Raw genomic sequence first — 20,276 nt, 5'->3', positions numbered from 1 at the left:
CTAGCGCTTTACCGCCGCCACCGTGGCAGTTGAGCGGATGAGTGTAATGATAAAAGATAAATCTCATAATGCCATCTTTAGCCTTTTGTTTACTAAAAAAGACGCGCTTTTGTAAAGATAGATTAGCCGCTTTATGCATAAATAGCACAAACGCTTGGGAAAGGTTTCAAACTAATAATAAAGACACTGATGTGATGATGAAATTGCGTAAGTCGGGAATTATCTGTGTCGCAATGTTTTGTTTTGGTTTTAGGAATTTGACCTTAAAATTTACGACTTCATGACATTATCATTCGAAATCAACAAAAGATATTTCAACACTATATGTCCTCATTCTTTCTCTAGAATGTTTTGTACATGTATGTGAAATAGCTTCAACAATGGTTCGCTGCATAATGGTAAAATAGCCTTGACGTAAAAAAAGGGCGAGAGGTACCATATTTACGGATTCAGGCTAAATTTAAAATTGATATAAAATGATCAATTACAAAAATTAATTTTTCTTGTATAAAGAAATTGTATCTGGCGTGAATGAATCACACTACAGTTTTTATTCCTAGGGCTCTTTGACTTCTTCAAATAATTTTTTAAATGATAGAGTGAATCCCCTGGCCCTCTATAATTACGCACAAAAGATCGAGTCCCCTTAAATGAATCATAAAAGTACTCTATCCTTCGGAAGCTAGGGGACATTAAGCCGTCGGTCCTGTGTACAGAGAGCCATACCTGTACATGTATCTCGCAGCCAGTTTCTAAAAGAAGAGGGTATTAACCCCTGATTGTTCCCAACCCGTCCCAGTGTTCCAATGGACCCCAATGGAAACAATAGAGGCTTGTTTCGGTTATCCAGGGCTGTCAAAACCCTTTAAAAAATCTCTACACATATTTTTGAATCGTTTAAGGGGTACTACACCCCTGTGGTAAATTTGTGACTATTTTTGCATTTTTCTCAAAAATAATACTACGCTGGTAACAAAAAAGTTATGTATACTATTGGGGCAAGGAATCCAATTACTACACTGAAATTTCAGTGACTCAAGACAAGCGGTTCAGTTTATATGACAGGAAATGAGGTACATTCGAGCGGTACCTCTTTTCTTATCATAAATAACGAACCGCTTGTCTTGGGTCACTGAAATTCCAGTGTAGTAATTGGATTCCTTGCCCCTATAATATACATAACTTTTGTAACCACTGTTTTATTAGTTTTTGAGAAAAATGCAAAAATAGACACAAATATATCGAGGGGTGTAGTACCCCCTTAAACATATACACTGTACATCCAAATAACAGCAAAATAAGTCACATCATTGTAAGAATTTAATTGTCTATTTTAATTATAGCTACTGGCTTATATTTAAAACCAATTTGAATATCAAGCATCTTGACATTCAGATTTGTTGTTCCTTTTCAAAATTGATCCACAACTACAAATTTACATAATCAATATTAGTTCCCATAAAAGCAAACATTGACAGTGTATCCTACATTTCGTCGTTTGACAGTAAAAACCTCCTATGTGTCATTGGCCCCTGAACAAGTTTAAAGCAAAACCTCTTATGTAACCTTTTGGCAGTTTTTAAACATGTTCAGGGGCCACAATCATCACATAGGTTTTTCCTGCTTAACAACGATTTGTAGATAAGACAAGGAAAAGTGTTATATGCCATTATTAGAAACAAGAGAACTCCCTATTTCTTGCATATATACTGCGCCAAAACAGTATCTGAAAACTTGGAAAAAATCCCATTTTCAAAACTTTATGACACCCTATTGAATCCAATGTGACCTCAAGAAGTAAAGTCAGGGCAGGATTTACCATTGGGCCAAATAGGCCGGGCCCCAGGCCCCCCAAATTTGGGGGAAAAAATTGCCATAAAAAGGTGGTGGAGTCTCGCTCATTTGTGTTGAATGTTACTTAAATGCGCAGAACTTTGGAACAAAATAACCTACAAGTATGAGCATGGTCTCATTTTAAAGCTTAAACTCAATGTTATAAACTGTACAAATGGTATCAATTTATTTTGTTGTATGTGTGAGATACTGCTAATTATACATGTATCTGGAATGTCAGGGGTGGTGGTGGTGGCGGCGGTGGCATGTGTTAAGTCTATGGGAGTGACAAAGACATGTACTCATTTCATTATAACTTTGCAATACAATGAGATACCAGGTTAATTTTTTCTCGTTTTGAAGCCTAAGTATCCAAAGTGATTATTTACTTCAAATTTCAACATATTTATCTATAGTTGATCATGTTGTTGCTTATTCTTTAATTGTGTAAATTAATGAATTAATCACATTCGAGAAAAGTAGAAAAGTAAGCGCAAGTCGGTAATAGAAAAGCAAACTATCTTTATATCATTTAATCAATTTCAAATGAAGATTTGAGTGTCTAAATTAATCGTGGTTATCCACTTTACTCATGTGTGACTTCTAACCAAAGGCGCTGGTTCCCGTACATGTAGTATTCCTCATTCAACCAATTCAATGCACGACCTCAGAGTTACCTGCAAGACTTTGGTGGGCTATTTTGAAACAGTCATGGCTGCACATGCAGGTACTTCTTTTGAAAGTCCGAAACAAGGTATAGCAGTCGCTGATAGGATATGCAGCTTATAGAACACGGATAACCTCTATTGGGCAGGCTTTAAATTACTTCTACACATAAATTTTACTTTTAAAAACTATACAAAGTTCTGCGTGTAGTGTACATGTGTGTGATATGTTGCAATGATACATGCTGATGCAGTGTTTTTTTAAGCACACATGAATGTTTTGCCTAATTTTTTGTATGTTTTCAAGTTCTGCATACCACAATCTGAGCATCAACATTCAAAAGCATGCAAAATTGCCTTAAATTTAATTTGGTATCAAATCAAGTAGGAATGGAACATATTGTGTGCTAAACAAAAATCAGATTATATTTTGTGATGCAAAATATCCATATTTTCATTCCAAGATTTATCTGAAAAGATATGATGTACCCTGTGCAAAGTATACATTTTCTGAAGGGGAATTTTATAGAGAGTTCAAATCTGATGAGAAATCAAAGGTAGGGTAGAGGTTTAGAAGTAATGGCAAGAAAATGGAAAAAAGAAAAAATATTTTTTTGCTGAAACTTTTAGTCCTGCCACCTTTACACTACCACCATACCTTTTTTAAATGCCATATTTGGATTCCCTGTTCAATTTTCCTTTCAGAAAATGTATACTTTTCATATGGTGGGGTGAATACTGTTTTAGATATGTTGACTTTAAGCTCGGGAAGCATAATTAAGCTGAAAAAAGGTCATGAGACCCAAATAGGGGCCAGTTCAAGACGCATGGCCTTATAAGAAAACTCTATTGGAGCGCATTGTGAAAAATCTAAACATATAGCCTTTAAAGGGGCCTCATTATAAGAAAATGCTAACTGATGTGCAGTTAGTAACCTATAATCAAAGGTATAACTACATTGTTTGGTAAAAAAATATATAAAGAAATAAAATTATTATACCCAGAGAACATACAATTCTTTCAATCCAAAGTTCCACTTTTTTCAATGCAAATTCTTCATATGCTTATATCTACCACTAGATGAAATAAATCTTTGCCCACACATTCTGCATTCAAAAGGCATGTCACCCGTATGACGTCTTTTGTGCACAACAAGCGATGAATTATCGCTGAAATTCTTTCCACAAATCTCGCACTTGAATGGCTTCTTCTTTGAATGTACCGTCTCATGTCGCTCTAACCGTGCTTTGGCGGAAAATCCTTTTCCACAAATATCGCATTTGTAAGGTAAAGTCCCAAAATGGCGCTGCTCATGCTCTCGTAACGTCTGCTCCCACATGAACTCCTTGGAGCATACACTGCACAGGAACCTCTCCTTGAGTGAATGCAACTTGCTGTGTTTTTGCAGACTTGATCTCTTATGGTAACTCTTGTTGCAGAATTTGCAGAAATACAGTCCGTTTTTATAGACGCCGTGTCTCGTTTTTCTTTCGTAGGTATCCATGTTATAGTCTTTGACTTCATGGCTAATGTCTGCTTCTGCGCTTGCGGTGTAGCAATTTTCAAAGGCTACCTCCATGGTATCTGTAGGCTTATCCCTCTCATCTCCTGTGTGTATAGTATCATAACGATCGTCAGTGAAGCCAATATCATGGAGGAAAGCAAAGCAACCCCAGCAGTAATCATGGTCTGTTTCTCCCTCAGGAGTAGGTGCACCAGCTTTCTCATTGTTGATAGTCTCATCATCAGTTAGTGATTTCTTACAGCGATGACAGACGAATGGTTCCTTAACGGCTGGCTGTTTGGTAGAGGATGGGTCTGAGACAGAGGCTGTGACATCATTTGCAGCAGGTGCATCCGTTTCGCTGTGAATAGGAAGACAATAGGGCCATAAATAGGTATTTTCAGTATTTGGCATGCACATAACTGCTATGGTTGGAGTAGAAACAATTAAAACTATCCTTAATTCAAACATTTTGCTTACAGTTCATTGCTTTGTAACAACACATGTACATTTGAATGTTGAGGAGTATATTTGCTTTGAGAATTGAGTTTGAAGTTACTTTGTAGGAAATGTTTATCGTAGTGGATCTGTCCTGGCTTGAGGTCCCAGGTTCAAGCCTCAGTCGAGCAGCTTTATGTGCATTTGATTTCCAGTAAATACTCGCTTTCGCAGATATTCCCCGGGCACTCCAGTTTCCTCCTGCATCTAAAACTGTGCCTTCTTCCCTCAGTATATTGTTCCGCAGAAATAAATAAATGTTGATAATGGTGTAAATGGTTGAGAGTAACCGATCAACGCTAAATTGCCAATAAATCCATGCATCCTACCCATACCTTTGAAATCACTTCACCAGATATTCTGGTATACACAGTTTTGACCGATTTACATCATCACCCTCAAAGACCATCATCTGTTCCAGGAGATTTCCTAATACATCCCTATGGAAGACATGACCTTTAATCTTCCACACAAGGAGTGTGAATTTCAAATGGGGTTATCTGACCAAGTGATTCCATTTGTAATCTACACTCCCCTGTGTAGGAGATTAGGGTCATGTCTTCCATAGGGGGAGGATGGATTTCAACTGGAATAGCCCATTAATGATATAACATTGTCTAGACTTCGATATCAGCTGTTAGATACTGTAAAACTGTACATTTTTGCGCTATATTTATTTTTGTGCTTTCGCCCTCCAAGCTGCTACCGTGAAAATAACAATGCACATATATATTCCTTTTGTGTACAGGCCAATGTACATGTATGGAAACTTAGAATTACGGTACAAATTTAAAAACAAGGAAACGGTTCAAAATTGGCAAAACGCAAAAAATTGTGCAAAAATGTCCACTTTTACAGTAGAAAATCCAGCAGCTGTATACTGTAAGTATCCTATGTCATACACAGTACAGAAAAACATAATACCATCAATTTTAAATCCAGTAATATCAAATTGAACAAAGATCATTGTTTAGCTTGCCCTGAGTGTCCCTATAGTGATAGTTACGGTGCAATTACAGATTCCACTGATGACATCTTGATATGCCATTTTAGGGGATTTCCATACAGAATAGATTCGTATTTGTTTTCCACAAAATGTTAGTTTTCACTGATCACATTATGTTCCCTTTTAATTTTGAGCCAACAAATGAGGTAAAACAAAGAAAATTGCTATTTCATTTGATTTCAGCACCTATAATCATTGTCAATACATGTATTTGCTCGCCGATCGTTATTAAGCTTCACGCAGCTGGGACATATAAAGACGTAAGATGAATAGCGATATATACATGTACACAGTTTATACATGGTGTATGTTACTGATTCAATGATACACATGCACAAGACATGTCACTCGATCAGTGAACTTTGAATAAAACCGGAAATCTCCGGATTTATAAAAACTTACATTTTACTGTAATTAAAGTCTTTTGCATAGTACCGTATTCATTCCATTATCTGCCCATGCCCCTACAAGTACCCACCCAGTTGACAACAAGCACAATGTAAAATATTAACTGCCCTGGCAAATCTGGATCATGGTCTGAAACATATGGCATGCACACTGAATGGGCCTTCTTTTAAGTATGCAATTCTGTAAACAATGTAAAAACTAAGCGCCCACACCGAAAATGACTTTGTTTTAACAAAGTAAAAATAACTAAAATAACAAATTCATTCCGATAATCGCCCATTGCGCATTTTTAGTACACCATTGGGCATTGATCATGCAAAAAGTAGAAATTCAAGAAAAATTGAAGGCATCGCTTGACGTTGTGGAGTAAATCACACATTATGGTTTAAGTATAGGCCTAATTGTTAGTAAATTAGCTGTCTCATTCACTAGGGTTTTCTCATTGCTGGGGCCGACCATGTTTAAATCCACTTATTCCACTTGTTCTTCCATTTTGACTGGTTTCCTTCTGCATTAAAATCATACTTTTATTTCTGTCTATTTGGTATTACTATATAACAAGAGGCAGACAGTTCTAGGTGTAGTGCCAATACACTTTGTTGTCTCATTGCAAGTGAGCCCGGGCTTAAAAATCTGTGGCAGCGCGGGCGCATCCATTTGGATTCTCGCACAAAAATGTTGCGAGAATCCTTGATTCGCGCAAATTTAGGATTGCCTCAATTTACGTATATCTACCTCCCTCTGCCCAAAACAATGATTGAAAAAATACTGCCCTCTATCAGTCTGATTCAATCAGTCACCAAATCCAGGATGGCGATTGAATGATTCATGTTTAACCACACAACAACCATTTTTGTTGTTAAAATGCCCCTCAAATCAATATATTGTACAATATATTAATGATTCGAGTAAATTATACCATAATTTGCCATTTTGGGGGTTCAGATGCTTAAAAAATGAAATATAAATAGTCACACCGGGAGTCAAACTGGGTTCTTGACAAGTACTCCTTTTTTTCTTTCTGTAAACTGTCAATGTTTACGCGAATCCACATGGATTCGCTTGGTTGATATTTTACAAGAATCTTTGTGTGAATTGATTTGCAGATTTGCGTCAGATTTCTGAGCCTGGAGCCTATTAGTTGCTGATGGGTTGTGCCCTTTAGCTCTCTTCAGAGTTGTAGAGTTGTCCTGTTTCCTCCTGCAATTAGACCTTCCTCATTATTTCTGACCAGCAGTTGCTTTCTTATGTCATTGGTACATCGTTGAAATACCCAATATTGTTAATTTCAGATGATTGTGAATCAATGAAAACTATAATGTCCATGTATCCCCACATGGAAGATGCTGAGAACAAAACTACACCTACACTGGGGTATAGGCTTGTCCCACATATCACTAAATTCTTGGAAATTCAGCTTTTCTACCAACAACTGTTTGTACATGTACAGTTGTACACAAAGATACACCACCAGTAAAAAGTACAGATAATAGTGTCTAACAGATAACAAAATTTTTGGCAATTTAGCAGATGTATGCACCCACCTCTCTTATGAGGCCATCCTGATGTAAATTTTATCAATGGGCATTTCCTCTATTGGAAATTTGAATAATGTTTAACCAGCTAACACCTTATCTGCAAATAACTTCATCAGGATTGTCATTACCAAGGAGGGTACCTTACACTTTCCCACAATGCATTTCTTCCATTTCAATTTCCTGTACTGATTTGCTATCTAGTGCAACATGGGTCGACAGCAGGGACTATCTTTTGGAATTTGCAGGAGAGCATTAAATAGCTCTTCTGGAGCCTTCAAGGAGAACTGTTTAGAGCATTTACAATAGAATGTAAGGAGAGAATGGTCAACTAAAAGAGCTAAAAATCACTCTCCTATATCAGATTTAAGGAGAGCAGTAGAGAGTGATTGCTCTCGCTCTCCTCAAAAGGCACTTCTTGCGATAGTGATAAAAAGTACATTGAAACCTAAGGGAACATAACAGATAAACCCTGTTCAGTTCCTTGTTTTCCACAAAATTAAATTCAATGAAGCAAGGGAATATCCTGTTGGGGTACAAAATCTTTGCCCTCAGATGTCTCCAGGGTATAATAAATTTTCTAATTCTTCAGAGCTCCGTGTGCTTGATGATGATCATTGACTGCATAGAAGAGGCAAAGTCTTTGCCCCTTCCAAGCACTCAATTAGCTTGATTTTATCCCTAAGGCAGCCATATTCTTATGCGCTTATCGCACGGCCCTTTACTTTGAAGAATTAAGAAATTTAGGCCAATTAGGAAACAAACCAATAGTTTGATGACGTCCTCTAAATGAAAGTGCTCTCGTTTTGAGGCTTAACCCATCCTTTCCTGAAACGTAAGTGTAAAATTTTGAAAATTCCAACTGGAAAGATCAATTTTGACAAATATTTTGACTAGTTTTTTACAAACATAATCAAACTTTATGACCCCTTCCCATTTACAACCTGTAATCAAACTTAATGATCCCCTTAGGGTTGGGGTTAAGATTATGGTTAGTGTTACACCTGTGTGCAGGGTATACCAGTATTATTCCCCCCTCCCACTGACGACTTTCATTTATAAGACGTCGCCAGACTTTTGGTTTGTTACAAGAGTATATTAATATAGTCACAACACATAACTCACCTTGCAGGAAGATGAACTGGTGGAGTAGACGGTTCTTGTATTGGTGACCAGCAATGCATGTATTCCTCCTCAAACACACCACTCTGCATGTCTTTATATATCATAAGTTCCTGCGGATGTGCGCCTTCAAGGTGGTGGATCAAACTGCCTGTGGTACCTGCAGAACAGAACACAAACCCTTTTATCCATTAATCCATTAGTGAACATAAATTGGGCTGTTCCATTTAAAACCCACAGTACCCCTGTGGAAGATTTTGGAAATACCTTCCACAGTGGGAGTATGAATTTCGAATGGAATGAACAGGCAGTTCCAAATGAATTCCACACACCCTCTGTGAAAGTTTCAACCCGACTCTTCCACTGAGGGAGGGGGACCTTCATATGGAGCTGCTAATGTGTTCATTCCATTTGAAATTCAAACTAACAGGAATCAACTTTCCCTTAAAGGCCCATTCAGTGATTTGCTCATCCGGAAGATCGTAAAAATCATCAAAATTCAGATTTTGGTACCTTTGTCATTGTCATAAATATGTTAGGTTCAGCCGAAAGCTGTGTGTTTTTGACAAAAATAAGGAATTTACATGAATCTGTAATTTAGATACTGACAGTATCTAAATTAGCTACATGTATTTGAATGGGGCTTCAACTTTGTCAATACTGCTGTTTTCTTTGTTTTTGCCAAATTTTTTATTTCAAAATACCAAATGACAATTTGAATGACTTATCCTTAACTTTCAAGCAATTTATAAACAATTTTAATTTTTTTACACTTTCACTGGAATCACTGAATGGGTCTTTAAGGCAGGTGGTAAAAGAAACAGGGATGAAAAATGACACAATTTCCTGAAACTGCTTTAATATTTCCTGAAATTGTGTATTTCCCTATAGATGAGTTGACCTCAATGTTTATCAACAAAGGCAAGGGACTGGTATATCGATATGCTTGAGTGAACCCCATGCAACCACTGCACTGTTCAATAGCCTCATTGTGATGTGGCGGGAGTTTTAAAAACACGAGCCCTAAACAAAATATGATGTGCACGCATACTGCCAGGCAAAAAAACAAAGGAAATTGTGATGATGCCTGTGCATACTACCAGGCATTGATGTCAGAAGTCAACTCATCTATACTTTGTACAGGGAAGATCCAAGCAAAGATTTACATCCCTGAAGAAATTTACCTTTCCTAGTTACGTAAGATTTCTTGCACAACAAGCACACAGGTAAATTGGTATCTTGAGGCATGCCGTCTTGGTCTGCATAATATCCATAGTACATCCACACTGGTGACCTGCCTTTCTTCATCAGGAATGTTTGTCCACTCGAGCCTGATGCCATCTCCTGGCACATGGCATGCTCAACGGCATGATACTTTTCCAGGTGAAATAAAAGACTTGAAACATCACCTAAAATACGACAAAAAATAATAATGGCTTTATAATATCACTGCTCTCTATTCCAAATTCTATTACCTCCACAGCCCATTATTAAATATCACGCACTGTGATTTGTTGAAATGCATCATGTGGAAGACCTTTGATTAACAATAAAGTGGCCAGGGCAATGAACTTTATGTTCTTCTCACATAAAAGCATGATGCAGTATATTAGCGCCGTTACACAGTAGAAATGTTTTAAATAATGATGTTTAACATGACTCTGTAGCAAGATGTTGCAAAGGCTTTAATCTTGTTTTCCATGTCCTTGGTGATTACCCATGACTCGCACCCGTACAGACACAAGTTGTCTCAAACAGCTTGATTTTTGTTTAGATTGGCAGGGATGGGCTTCTCCAAAGGCATTCCAGTTTCCAGAAAGCTGTCCAGGCTAGTGCTTTTCTTCTTTTTGGGTCTCCAACACTAGAGCCCATCTCCTTTTGCAATAGCACTGGATACTAAAGCATTTTCCACCCTGATGCTGCAGTGACATCAAAGCGTTGAGACAGCTGTTTCGCGCGCGCATCTATGCGGCATCTTTAGGCAAGTGTGTGTATGCCAGTACTTTGAGCAAACACTAGCCATTTGTAGCTGCGCCCAATGAAATGCGCACTGACGTCGCTGCCACATCAAGGTGGAAAATGCTTTAATCTGTTGTTTTGACTGAACAGGTATGGAAATGTGGCAGCCTAAACATAGTTGTGTGTCACTCATCAAGGAGAGAAATCCTGAAATCAATTTAATCAAATCACAAAATGTATAGCTTGAGTGAGGGACATACAGCAAATCACAACACTATCATAAAACATTGGGCTAATCCATTTTAATTCCACACTGCCCCTGTGGAAAATTGTGAAAATATCTTCCACAGAGGGAGTATGAATTTCAAATAGAATCAGCATATTTTGCAACTCTATTTGAAACTTATCCTCCCTTTGTAAAATATTCAGGTTGTATCTTTCACAGAGGGTGTATGAAATTCAAATGAAGCTGCCTAATATGTTCATTCCATTTGAAAGTCATACTCCCCCCGTGGAAGATATTTCCAAAATCTTCCACAGGAGTAGTGTAGATTTTAAATGGAATGGCTATTCCTACCTTCTTTTGCTATGGGACAAGGTCTCTTGCACAGCAGACACACAGGCATCTCAGGATCACTTCTCTGGATACGAGGGAATGCAAAGAACATTAGCACCATTGACGCACCCATCTTTTGATCCAGAGTGACTAACGTGGCTTTTATACTGCTGTTTTGTTTACTGGCTTCTTCCATATACATCTTCATCTCATCGTCATCATTGTTTGCTTGACTGTTACTAAATAGAGGAATAAAGAATTGGCACTTAAGATTTTTAATTTGTTCAGTTATACTTGCATTACAAATAGGGCTCTCAACTAACGGGTAATTATGTACTCAGGTACCCGATTGAATTTTCGGGTGGGAATCTGTGCAACAAATTAAATTTTAAAAAATATCGACTTCAGAATAACTGTCTCCACACAAAGATATTTGGAGAATTAAGGGTTAAGGTTTCAACATAAGAAGCCCTGGTGTTGAGATATTTTCTCAAAATATCAAGAGTCAAAGGTGGGTTTGAAAGTCGGCAATTGCAATCTGAAAGCCTACTGTAATTTCTGATTGAATAACAATAAATAAAAAAACGAAAAAATATTGAAAAACCCACAAAATACGCATCGAAAAATAATATTCTGATGAAAAACAAAACAATAGGCCCCATTGAAAAAGCCGTAAATTGTGCATTGTTAGTTCCCCGGAACTACTTTGGTAGTTCCCCAAAACTGCAAATGACCCACATCCACTGATTGTGGGTCATTTGCATTGTTAGTTCCCCGGAACTACTTTGGTAGTTCCCCGGAACTGCAAATGACCCACATCCACTGATTCCACTGAACATTGCTTTCACGCAAAATATGCTTGTTTGGAACTGCGCATTTGGGGTTGTGACAGGCTGACAGCAAAAAAGTTGTTTTGATGTTGTGTCTCGCACGTGCTTGCAAAAAAAATGGCGAGGCAAATTTCGATTCAGGATTTCTTCGTGGGCGGGCACGGTCACAACGAAAATACTGCCGCTTCAAAATCCTAGAAGAGGGAACTCAATAGGGAATATGATCAGAATAAATGGATGAGAAAATTCAAACCATCGTGGAAAATAGGCTGCCAATGGCTGGAGTGTGTACTTGTTGAAATTGATTGTTTATGTTACTTTTTGATACTTGAAATTCTGAGAAATCCTGTCTTTGAGGGATTTATACGGATGACCAAAAATGTTGGCGGATGACCAGATTTTATGACATATAAAAACGGACACTGCTTACCTATGATCAGTAACCACATACAAAAAGCGTGGGTTTCGGAGGAAAGGGTATAAAATAAAAAGGGTGGGTTTGAAATAAAAAACTTGTATCACACTGCCAACTATGATTACCTATTACTGGTAGTATCATTATCAGGTGAAGTTTGGTCATTATCATCATTTTCTTCATCCTCCTCTTCCATGTCTACTGAGATACTTGACGGTGCATCTGAAAAAAAATGTAATGAATCGGATTAGAAAAAGTAAATTACATGTGCACCAGTCTTAACACGCAATGATCGTTTGCAATTGTGCTACTTTAATCTGCTTGCTCCATAGCAAAAATATACAAAACATAAGTAAGAGCCGCTTAAATATTGAGAGCTATGGATAATTTCACAATATTTTAGAGATCATATTTTTTCAAACAGAAGTCTCAGCTCCCCTGATATAAGTGAGTAATTGAAAATTGAAGTGAGGGATTTTGTGTATACTTCCTATTTTAAACAAAATTTAAAACTTGTCGTCTGCAGTTGACACCCGCATGGAGAGGGTTCAGTTAATGGTAGCCAAAAATGTAAAATCTACATTTTCAAGTTATTCTGGGTTAAATATCACCAACTGGGCTATTCCATTTAAAATCCACACTAACCCCATAGAAGATTTAGCTCAAGTCTGCCACAGAGGGAGTACGAGTTTCGAATAGAATAGACAATTGGGTAACTTCCATTTGAAATACTCACTCCAGTTGTGGAAGATATTGGTAAAGCCATAATACATGGGGAGTATGGGTTTCAAAATGATTACCTTGCTTGACCAGTTACATTTGAAAAACATTATCCCTTTGTGGAAGATATTTCCAAAATCTTCCGCAGGGGGAGTGTGGATTTTAAATAGAATAGTCCATTGTCCTTTCAAACAACTTACCTTCTTTTTCAGTGTCACTTTCCATCTTCACATTAAAACTTGCAAGACCTCCGAAAGCTTCGCAAACGGACTCAAACACTATTGTATCATACTGCTCAGCAGCTGCATCATCACCTTGTGCACCATCACCTTGTCCATCATCACATTGTCCATCATCACCTAATCCGTCATCACCTAGTTCGTCATCACCAAGTCCATCATCACATACTCCATCATCACCTTGTGCATCATCACTTGATGCATAATCATCGGATGCATCGCTACCTTCATCGCGAGCATCATCTTGTTGATCCATAAAGCAATCCCAACAATAGTGCAACTTGCTAGAGTCTTCACCATCTATGCAGTTGTTGATCAGCTCATCCTCATTGAGAGCTTTGTTACATAGATGACAGTTGCCGGGTTTATTATGGGGGGAGGAGGTATTGTCAATGGAAGACTTGGCGGAAGATTTCGATGTGCAGGCTCTGTTAAGATTATACAAAAAAAGAGAAAAATGTTGCCACATTTAGGCGAAAATGCAGAAGTTTTAAGTGATGAAATGGAATACCTGTTATGCAGGGGTAAGCTCCACTGAACATTCCTTAAACGGGCATTCAAATTTTGTGGGGATGCACAATACAGCAAACTTCAAATTTTAGAATGTGCTGATTTTGACTTAATGATATGGTGCATATAACCAGATCAACAGCCTCATCCCCCCCCCCCCACACACACACACTTTATCAGAAGAAAGCTCATATTATTCTCATAATCCAAGTGAAATTTTAGGCCTGTTCTGCATAGATATTATGAACGTGTGCTAGCCTCATCCCAAAAGGTGGTTACCAAATATATTGTTCTATGGACCACTGTAAAACATTCTTTTGTTTCTAATACAGAAAACCGCTAGTGCAATTTAACCTCCTTCTTCCGACTAAATAACATTGTTCGCTCAACTTTTGTCTACAACTCAGGACATTGAAGAGTTACAGTCAACAGATTGTTGAATGGTGAACATTAAGGGTATACGAGGTATTTATTGTTGGTCGAAGCAGCCAAAAAAAATTCAATTTTCATTATCTGAATCAATATATTATTGAAAAATAACACTTTGGTGTTTTGCCAAAGTTCATTCTTCAAATCATACTAGGCGGTCACCCGTATTTGGCGTTTCTCGGCTGTTGCGATTACCTGTTTCATGCCCATACGACAGTTTGTACTAATTTGACCTCAGATGACCCCAGGTGACCCAGAAATTACCTTCCCAAAATTTGGCTCTAAATGGTGACTGTACCCGCCAAGTTTCATGCCCATACAACAGTTTTTACCAATTTGACCTCAGATGACCCCTGGTGACCCCAAAATGACCTTCCAAAAATTTGGCTCTAAATGTTGACTGTACCCACCAAGTTTCATGCCCATATGACAGTTTCTACTAATTTGACCTTATGACCCCTGGATGACTTTGGGTGACCTTGACCCACTAACCAATATAAACTTGTTTTGTCTTGAGTCAAGACGCACCCACCCATCAAGTTTTAGGAACGTGTGACCCCAGTCTCTGAGAAACAACAGTTTTTACTAATTTGACCTCAGATGACCCCTGGGTGACCTTGACCCACTAACCAATATAAACTTGTTCCGTCTTAGTTCAAGATGCACCCACCCACCAAGTTGCATGCCCATATGACAGTTTTTACTAATTTGACCTCAAATGACCCCTAGATGACCTTGGGTGACCTTGACCCACTAACCAATGCAAACTTGTTCTGTCTCAGGTCAAGAAGCACCCACCCACCAATTTTGAGGAACGTACGACCCCTAGTCTCCGAGAAAATAGGCGGACAGACAGACACACAGACAGATAGATAGACAAACACACAGACGTTGCGTATTATTATATAGATACTTTCAAATAGTGTCTGACCGATCAGGTCCCTATCTGAATCGGCCGATTGGCCGATCAATTCCCTCTTTGATCTGCCGATTCGATCACCGATCACCGATTACCAATTCCCCAATTGTAAACAATGGCTGCCATCGCCATGAGTAAATTTCACCTGTATGTTGAAAGGGTACTTGTACGCAAAGTATTACCATAATTATGTATGCTCCGAGCACAAAACTACACTCCCGTGCTCATTTACAATACTTAATTTGACCATGATTATTCTAAGTTCATTTACCTTTTCCCCCTGATATCCGAGTCCGTCGAATCATTCGATCGCCCCATTTTAATATTGTGTTTACGTTCAAGTCAGTATTGAGTTTTGCACACGGCCCGTAGCTGACACGCACGTGTGTAACCCGGAAGTGTTGAGTTTTGCACACGGCCCGTAGCTCTCTCCAATCTGACACGCACATGTGTAACCCGGAAGTGTTGAGTTTTGCACACGGCCCGTAGCTCTCTCCAATCTGACACGCATGTGTGTAACCCGGAAGTAAGAACTACAATTGTACATATGCATGCGGGGAATTACCTGATTATCTCAGCTGCGTGCCTGAATCACGGTATGATTTTATATATGTTTATCACCTACAAAGCTTGTTCTTTTGCTAAATTTCGCTTGATTTAAAGAAAGAAATATACCAATAAATGAATACTTATTAAGCTTCAACAATTACTTTCATGATATTGGGTGATCGGTGCATTACATCGGCGGATGAAGGAAAAATCGGCCGATGCAGATCACTACCGATAAGCTAATAATCGGCCCGATTAGGAAGCTCCCGATCTGATCGGTCAGTCTCTACTTTCAAAACTTGCTTAATTTATTGTTGTTAATGAGTTATGTACGTTTTACAAAAGTGTTGTTGTTTCAACCCTCTTTACAACATAACTCAAGAACCACAAGATCTGTGATATTTGAATTCTTCTACATGCTCGCTATGAATTGAGCAATGCAATTTTTGCTAAAGCTCACTACAATTCGCAAGATGCTGTGAACTTCTTTTTTTCTGCTGCTTCGACCAACAATACATCATATAACCTTAAAACAAGTTGGCCCAACTGTAAACACACAAAATGGTCCAATACCAACCTATTATCGTCATCAAATGGGGTGCAGGATGAACGCTGAAAACTTTGTGGCAAGTTTTTAACCTCTATACATTTCTTGAATTCTTCTTTGTGGTATCTTTTTAAATGACAATGAAGGTTGCTTGTGTTATCTGCAAAAAAAAAAAATCAGACAGACATGCAAATATAAAATCTGAATAACTGAAATCATTGGATTGAATGGCCGCAACAAATCCCATTTTATTTTTTGCATTATGAGCAATCGATTACATTTTAGCTCAATCAAAATAATGCATGATCAGAAGTTCAGAACCAGGGGTAGCGCTAGGTTTTAAGGTGCCTTTATCGGCTACGGTGTCATGCACAGAACTCCTTGAAAATTATATAGGATGTGTGTATTGATAAGAAAACCTTACTTGCCAAATTTTAATTTTTTTTCCAAAAAAGCGTTTTTGACTTACGCAATTTTTTTCATCTCAAAATCCCATTGAATTAATACAGGGGATGGTTTTTGGCACTTGCCAATTTCTCAAAATAGCCACGTTTTTTAAAACAAAGATTTTATTAAAACTGACTTTCCTCTCCTTTATAGCAATTGTATATAAAAGTTTTAACTTTCATTTTGCTACCAATATATCACAGAATAATACAAACCAAGTTTATTTTCTAACTTAGTGTTACTTAAAGGAGTATTTCGTGATCCTAGCATCCTCTATTTATGTAATTTTTCATTAGATATCCTCGAAAAAACCTATTCCCAAAATTTCAGTTGATTCCGATTTTGCGTTCGCGAGTTATGCATGATGTGTATTACACTGCTCCATAGACAATGCGTTGTAATTTCGTTCTGGTGCACCAGAACGAAATTCAAATTTCACGATATCTTTGCTAAACAATTAATCTGCAAGAAATATTTTGTACATAAACATTATATAGCCAGAGGTTTCCAGTGATATAAAAATTTCAACTTTTTTTGAGAAAAGTGGGGGGATGAGGCTGTGAATCACGAAATGCCCTTTTAAGTATATATATTTAAAAGGAATGTTGGTACTTTTTTGTATGCTTTTTTTTTATTCTTTCTAGAAACACTAAATTACCTAAATTCTAGGATTGTATTTGCCCACTTACAATGTAGGAAGGTGCTATGGTTACCAAACTTTCAGGGGTGGTAAATAAGATTAATATCTAAATTCTCTTGCCAGCTTATTCCAATTAAGTGTTTCTATTTTAAGCTACAGTGTTTCTAACATTCCCTAAAATAAAAACTGGATTTTTTTTCTCCAAAAAGTAAACAATTTATCCAAAAATCCTGGCGAGAGAATTTAGACATTAAGCTTATTTACCATCCCTGAAACTTTGGTAACCAATAACCATAGCTCCTTCCTAAGTGGGCAAATAAATTCAAAAACTGTCAAAATTTAAAGAATTTTAAAAAAATAAAGAAAAACATAAGAATCGTTACAATTCATATAAGACTCTTAAAATAGGTGGGGAAAACTTTTCTTTATTGTGATTAAAGATTTAAATGAATAGACCTGATTGATTTGACACAAACAGCTATTTTACTCCAAGGATGTTGTACCTGAGGTAGCTACCTTAAAACAAGGTGTCAAAAATTTGAAATTGTGTGATACCATGGAACAAAAACAATAGAATGACCCTTTAGCAACCTCTAAATGGTAATTTTGTGCACCAAAAGCTAAAAGAATGCGCCTATAATCCCATGGCGGAGGTTAGCGCTACCCCTGATCAGAACAATTCATTATCGTGAATTAAATTTCGGTTCAACACATTCAATTTCACCATTACGCATAAAATTTGAAGAAATCGGCAATCAATTTCAAATTATGAATAGGATCGTAAATCCTGCGTCATTGAAATTAATTGCACAAGTTGCAAAATTTGGTGTTAAGTTCAGAAAATTGAATGCCTTTTTTGTATTTGAAAGATGAATCGCTATATTGAAATTGAGATTATACCTAATCATTCAATTTAAAGATAATGACACCTATTAAGTCAGATTAACAAGTTGCGAAATTGGCCAGGAAAACCTATACTTCTCTACTCATCAACATACATGCACATGGACAGCACCCTCAAAAACCCAAGGTGGGAACAATTTTAGAAATACCTACTTTGAGTCATAACATCTTTCTTGCACAGACGACAAGTTGGTATGTCAAGATTGAGCGCTGTATCCTTAAAATCAGGGTGCGGTCGAAAACCAAAATACTCCCAAGTAGGGGACTTGGCATTCTGTTTGGGAAGTAATGTTGATACGTCCAAGCTGGGATCATGATCAGTGATGACTATCCTTCCATCCTTTACAACCCTGTGTATCCAAATAAAAATACTTATTAATAAGATGACGAAAAAAAGAAACCGTGTTCTACGGGCGGACGGACCTTTCAAGTAGGGTCGGTCTGGTCGGTTTTTTTTTAAATAACCCAAAAAATCACCAAAATCTGTAATTTGCAATTTGAGAAAATACAAAAAATACAAAATGGGATGAATGACACAGATAATTTCTAGTATTGTGGTAAAATTTGGCTAGATACTAGTTGAAGAAGAATTACAAAGTGTGTACATGACTCTTGTAGCATCTAGATGAGGCTATAAACTATTCATATATAAACATGCATATTTTATATAGTTGCCCTGCCGACTTTTGAATCACAATGGCTGTTGTGTTTGGTCTGTAAAGTGTATCAATTGATGTTTCACAGTTGAGCTCAACAATATTCATGAATATGCAAAAAGGGGGGCATAATCAACAAATTTTGCACAAAATTGTCGCAAAAAGTGGAAATTTATGTAAATTGAGGTTTTTTGCCTCAAACAGGGGCAAAGGGGGGGCAAGAAAAATATTTTTGGGGCGCAAACTTGTGCATGCTACGCACACAAATTTTCCCAATAAAGCCATTTTTGGAAGCAGAATTTTTTTTACAAAGTCTTTATATGCATCCTCCACTGATAAACTACCGAGCTAAAATAATGCACACCAGGAAATTTTTCCCTGACCACCAAAAGCGGAAAGAAATATTTTATTTTGCTTTATGCATTAAAACTTTGCTTGCTTCAGGCATCTTTTTTTTTTCAGATTGTTAAATAATGATAACATTAAAATAGTGGCATTGGGCCAATATATTTAAAATCCACACTCCCCCTGTGGAAGATTTTGGAAATATCTTCCACAGGGGGAGTGTGAATTTCACATGGAATTGGCACAATAGGCAGCTCCATTTAAAACTCACCCTCCCTTTGTGGAAGATTCAGGTTGAATCTTTATCAGGGGGTGCATGAAATTCAAATGGAGCTGACTAATGTGCTAGCTCCATTTGAAATTCATACTCCCCCTGTGGAAGATATTTCCAAAATCTTCCACCATTATTAGCATTGGTCAAAGAAAGACAAAAAGTCAAAGAAAAAACAAAAAAGTTAAAATACCCACCTATCACCATTACCATCAACACATTTCTTGAATTCTTCTTTATGGAAGCTTCTTAAATGACAAAGAAGATTGGTTGTTGTATCTACAAAAAAAAAGATAAATAACATGAAATAGACATTGTAAACAAGTAAAATTGCTGGTATAATTTTTCAGCAAATGTAGATGCACAATAATTTGTAATTACTAATAGAGGCACAGCATACATGTATGATGTAAACTTGCTTTCAGATTTGACACCATTAAATAGAAATATGGTTGAGTGCCCTTAATATTACTGTTTAAATTATTGGGAAAAAACATAGTCTCCTACACAGCCAGTTTGGTTACGCTCCCTCCACACAAACAGTCTGCCAATGACCACGTTTATGCTGTTTCTGATAAGCTAAGAGGGCAACAATGCAAAGTCTATGAGAACCTGGTCAGAAGCGATGCATCTGGGAACTTGAACCTGTGGGTTGAACTCCTGGCTTAATAATCAGATCTGCGAGCAGCATGTGCTGGATGTCATCATGCGAAAGACTAAAAGTGCTGGCCAAGGAGGGAGCGGAACCAAACTGGCTGCTGTGGAGACTA

At 37.4% G+C, this 20,276-nt stretch overlaps 1 protein-coding gene across 1 annotated transcript in view; it reads right to left on the bottom strand.

Annotated features, from left to right (window-relative positions):
• Positions 1 to 2,972: 2,972 nt before the first annotated feature.
• The window catches only part of LOC140136839 (uncharacterized), a 54,030-nt gene continuing 36,726 nt past the window's right edge, over positions 2,973 to 20,276 (bottom strand). Inside the window, exons 16-24 of the mRNA XM_072158438.1 lie at positions 19,704 to 19,785; positions 18,388 to 18,584; positions 16,275 to 16,404; positions 13,252 to 13,718; positions 12,457 to 12,553; positions 11,108 to 11,325; positions 9,756 to 9,980; positions 8,575 to 8,731; positions 2,973 to 4,363 (exon numbers count right to left, since the gene is read on the bottom strand). Coding sequence (XP_072014539.1) covers positions 3,541 to 4,363; positions 8,575 to 8,731; positions 9,756 to 9,980; positions 11,108 to 11,325; positions 12,457 to 12,553; positions 13,252 to 13,718; positions 16,275 to 16,404; positions 18,388 to 18,584; positions 19,704 to 19,785 — 2,396 coding nt within the window. The 3' untranslated portion in view covers positions 2,973 to 3,540. The remainder of the gene's footprint in view (positions 4,364 to 8,574; positions 8,732 to 9,755; positions 9,981 to 11,107; positions 11,326 to 12,456; positions 12,554 to 13,251; positions 13,719 to 16,274; positions 16,405 to 18,387; positions 18,585 to 19,703; positions 19,786 to 20,276) is intronic.

The sequence above is a fragment of the Amphiura filiformis genome, chromosome 17, assembly GCF_039555335.1.
Source record: "Amphiura filiformis chromosome 17, Afil_fr2py, whole genome shotgun sequence".
Lineage (NCBI taxonomy): Eukaryota > Metazoa > Echinodermata > Ophiuroidea > Amphilepidida > Amphiuridae > Amphiura > Amphiura filiformis.
This window is presented reverse-complemented; position numbering and strand designations above follow the sequence as displayed.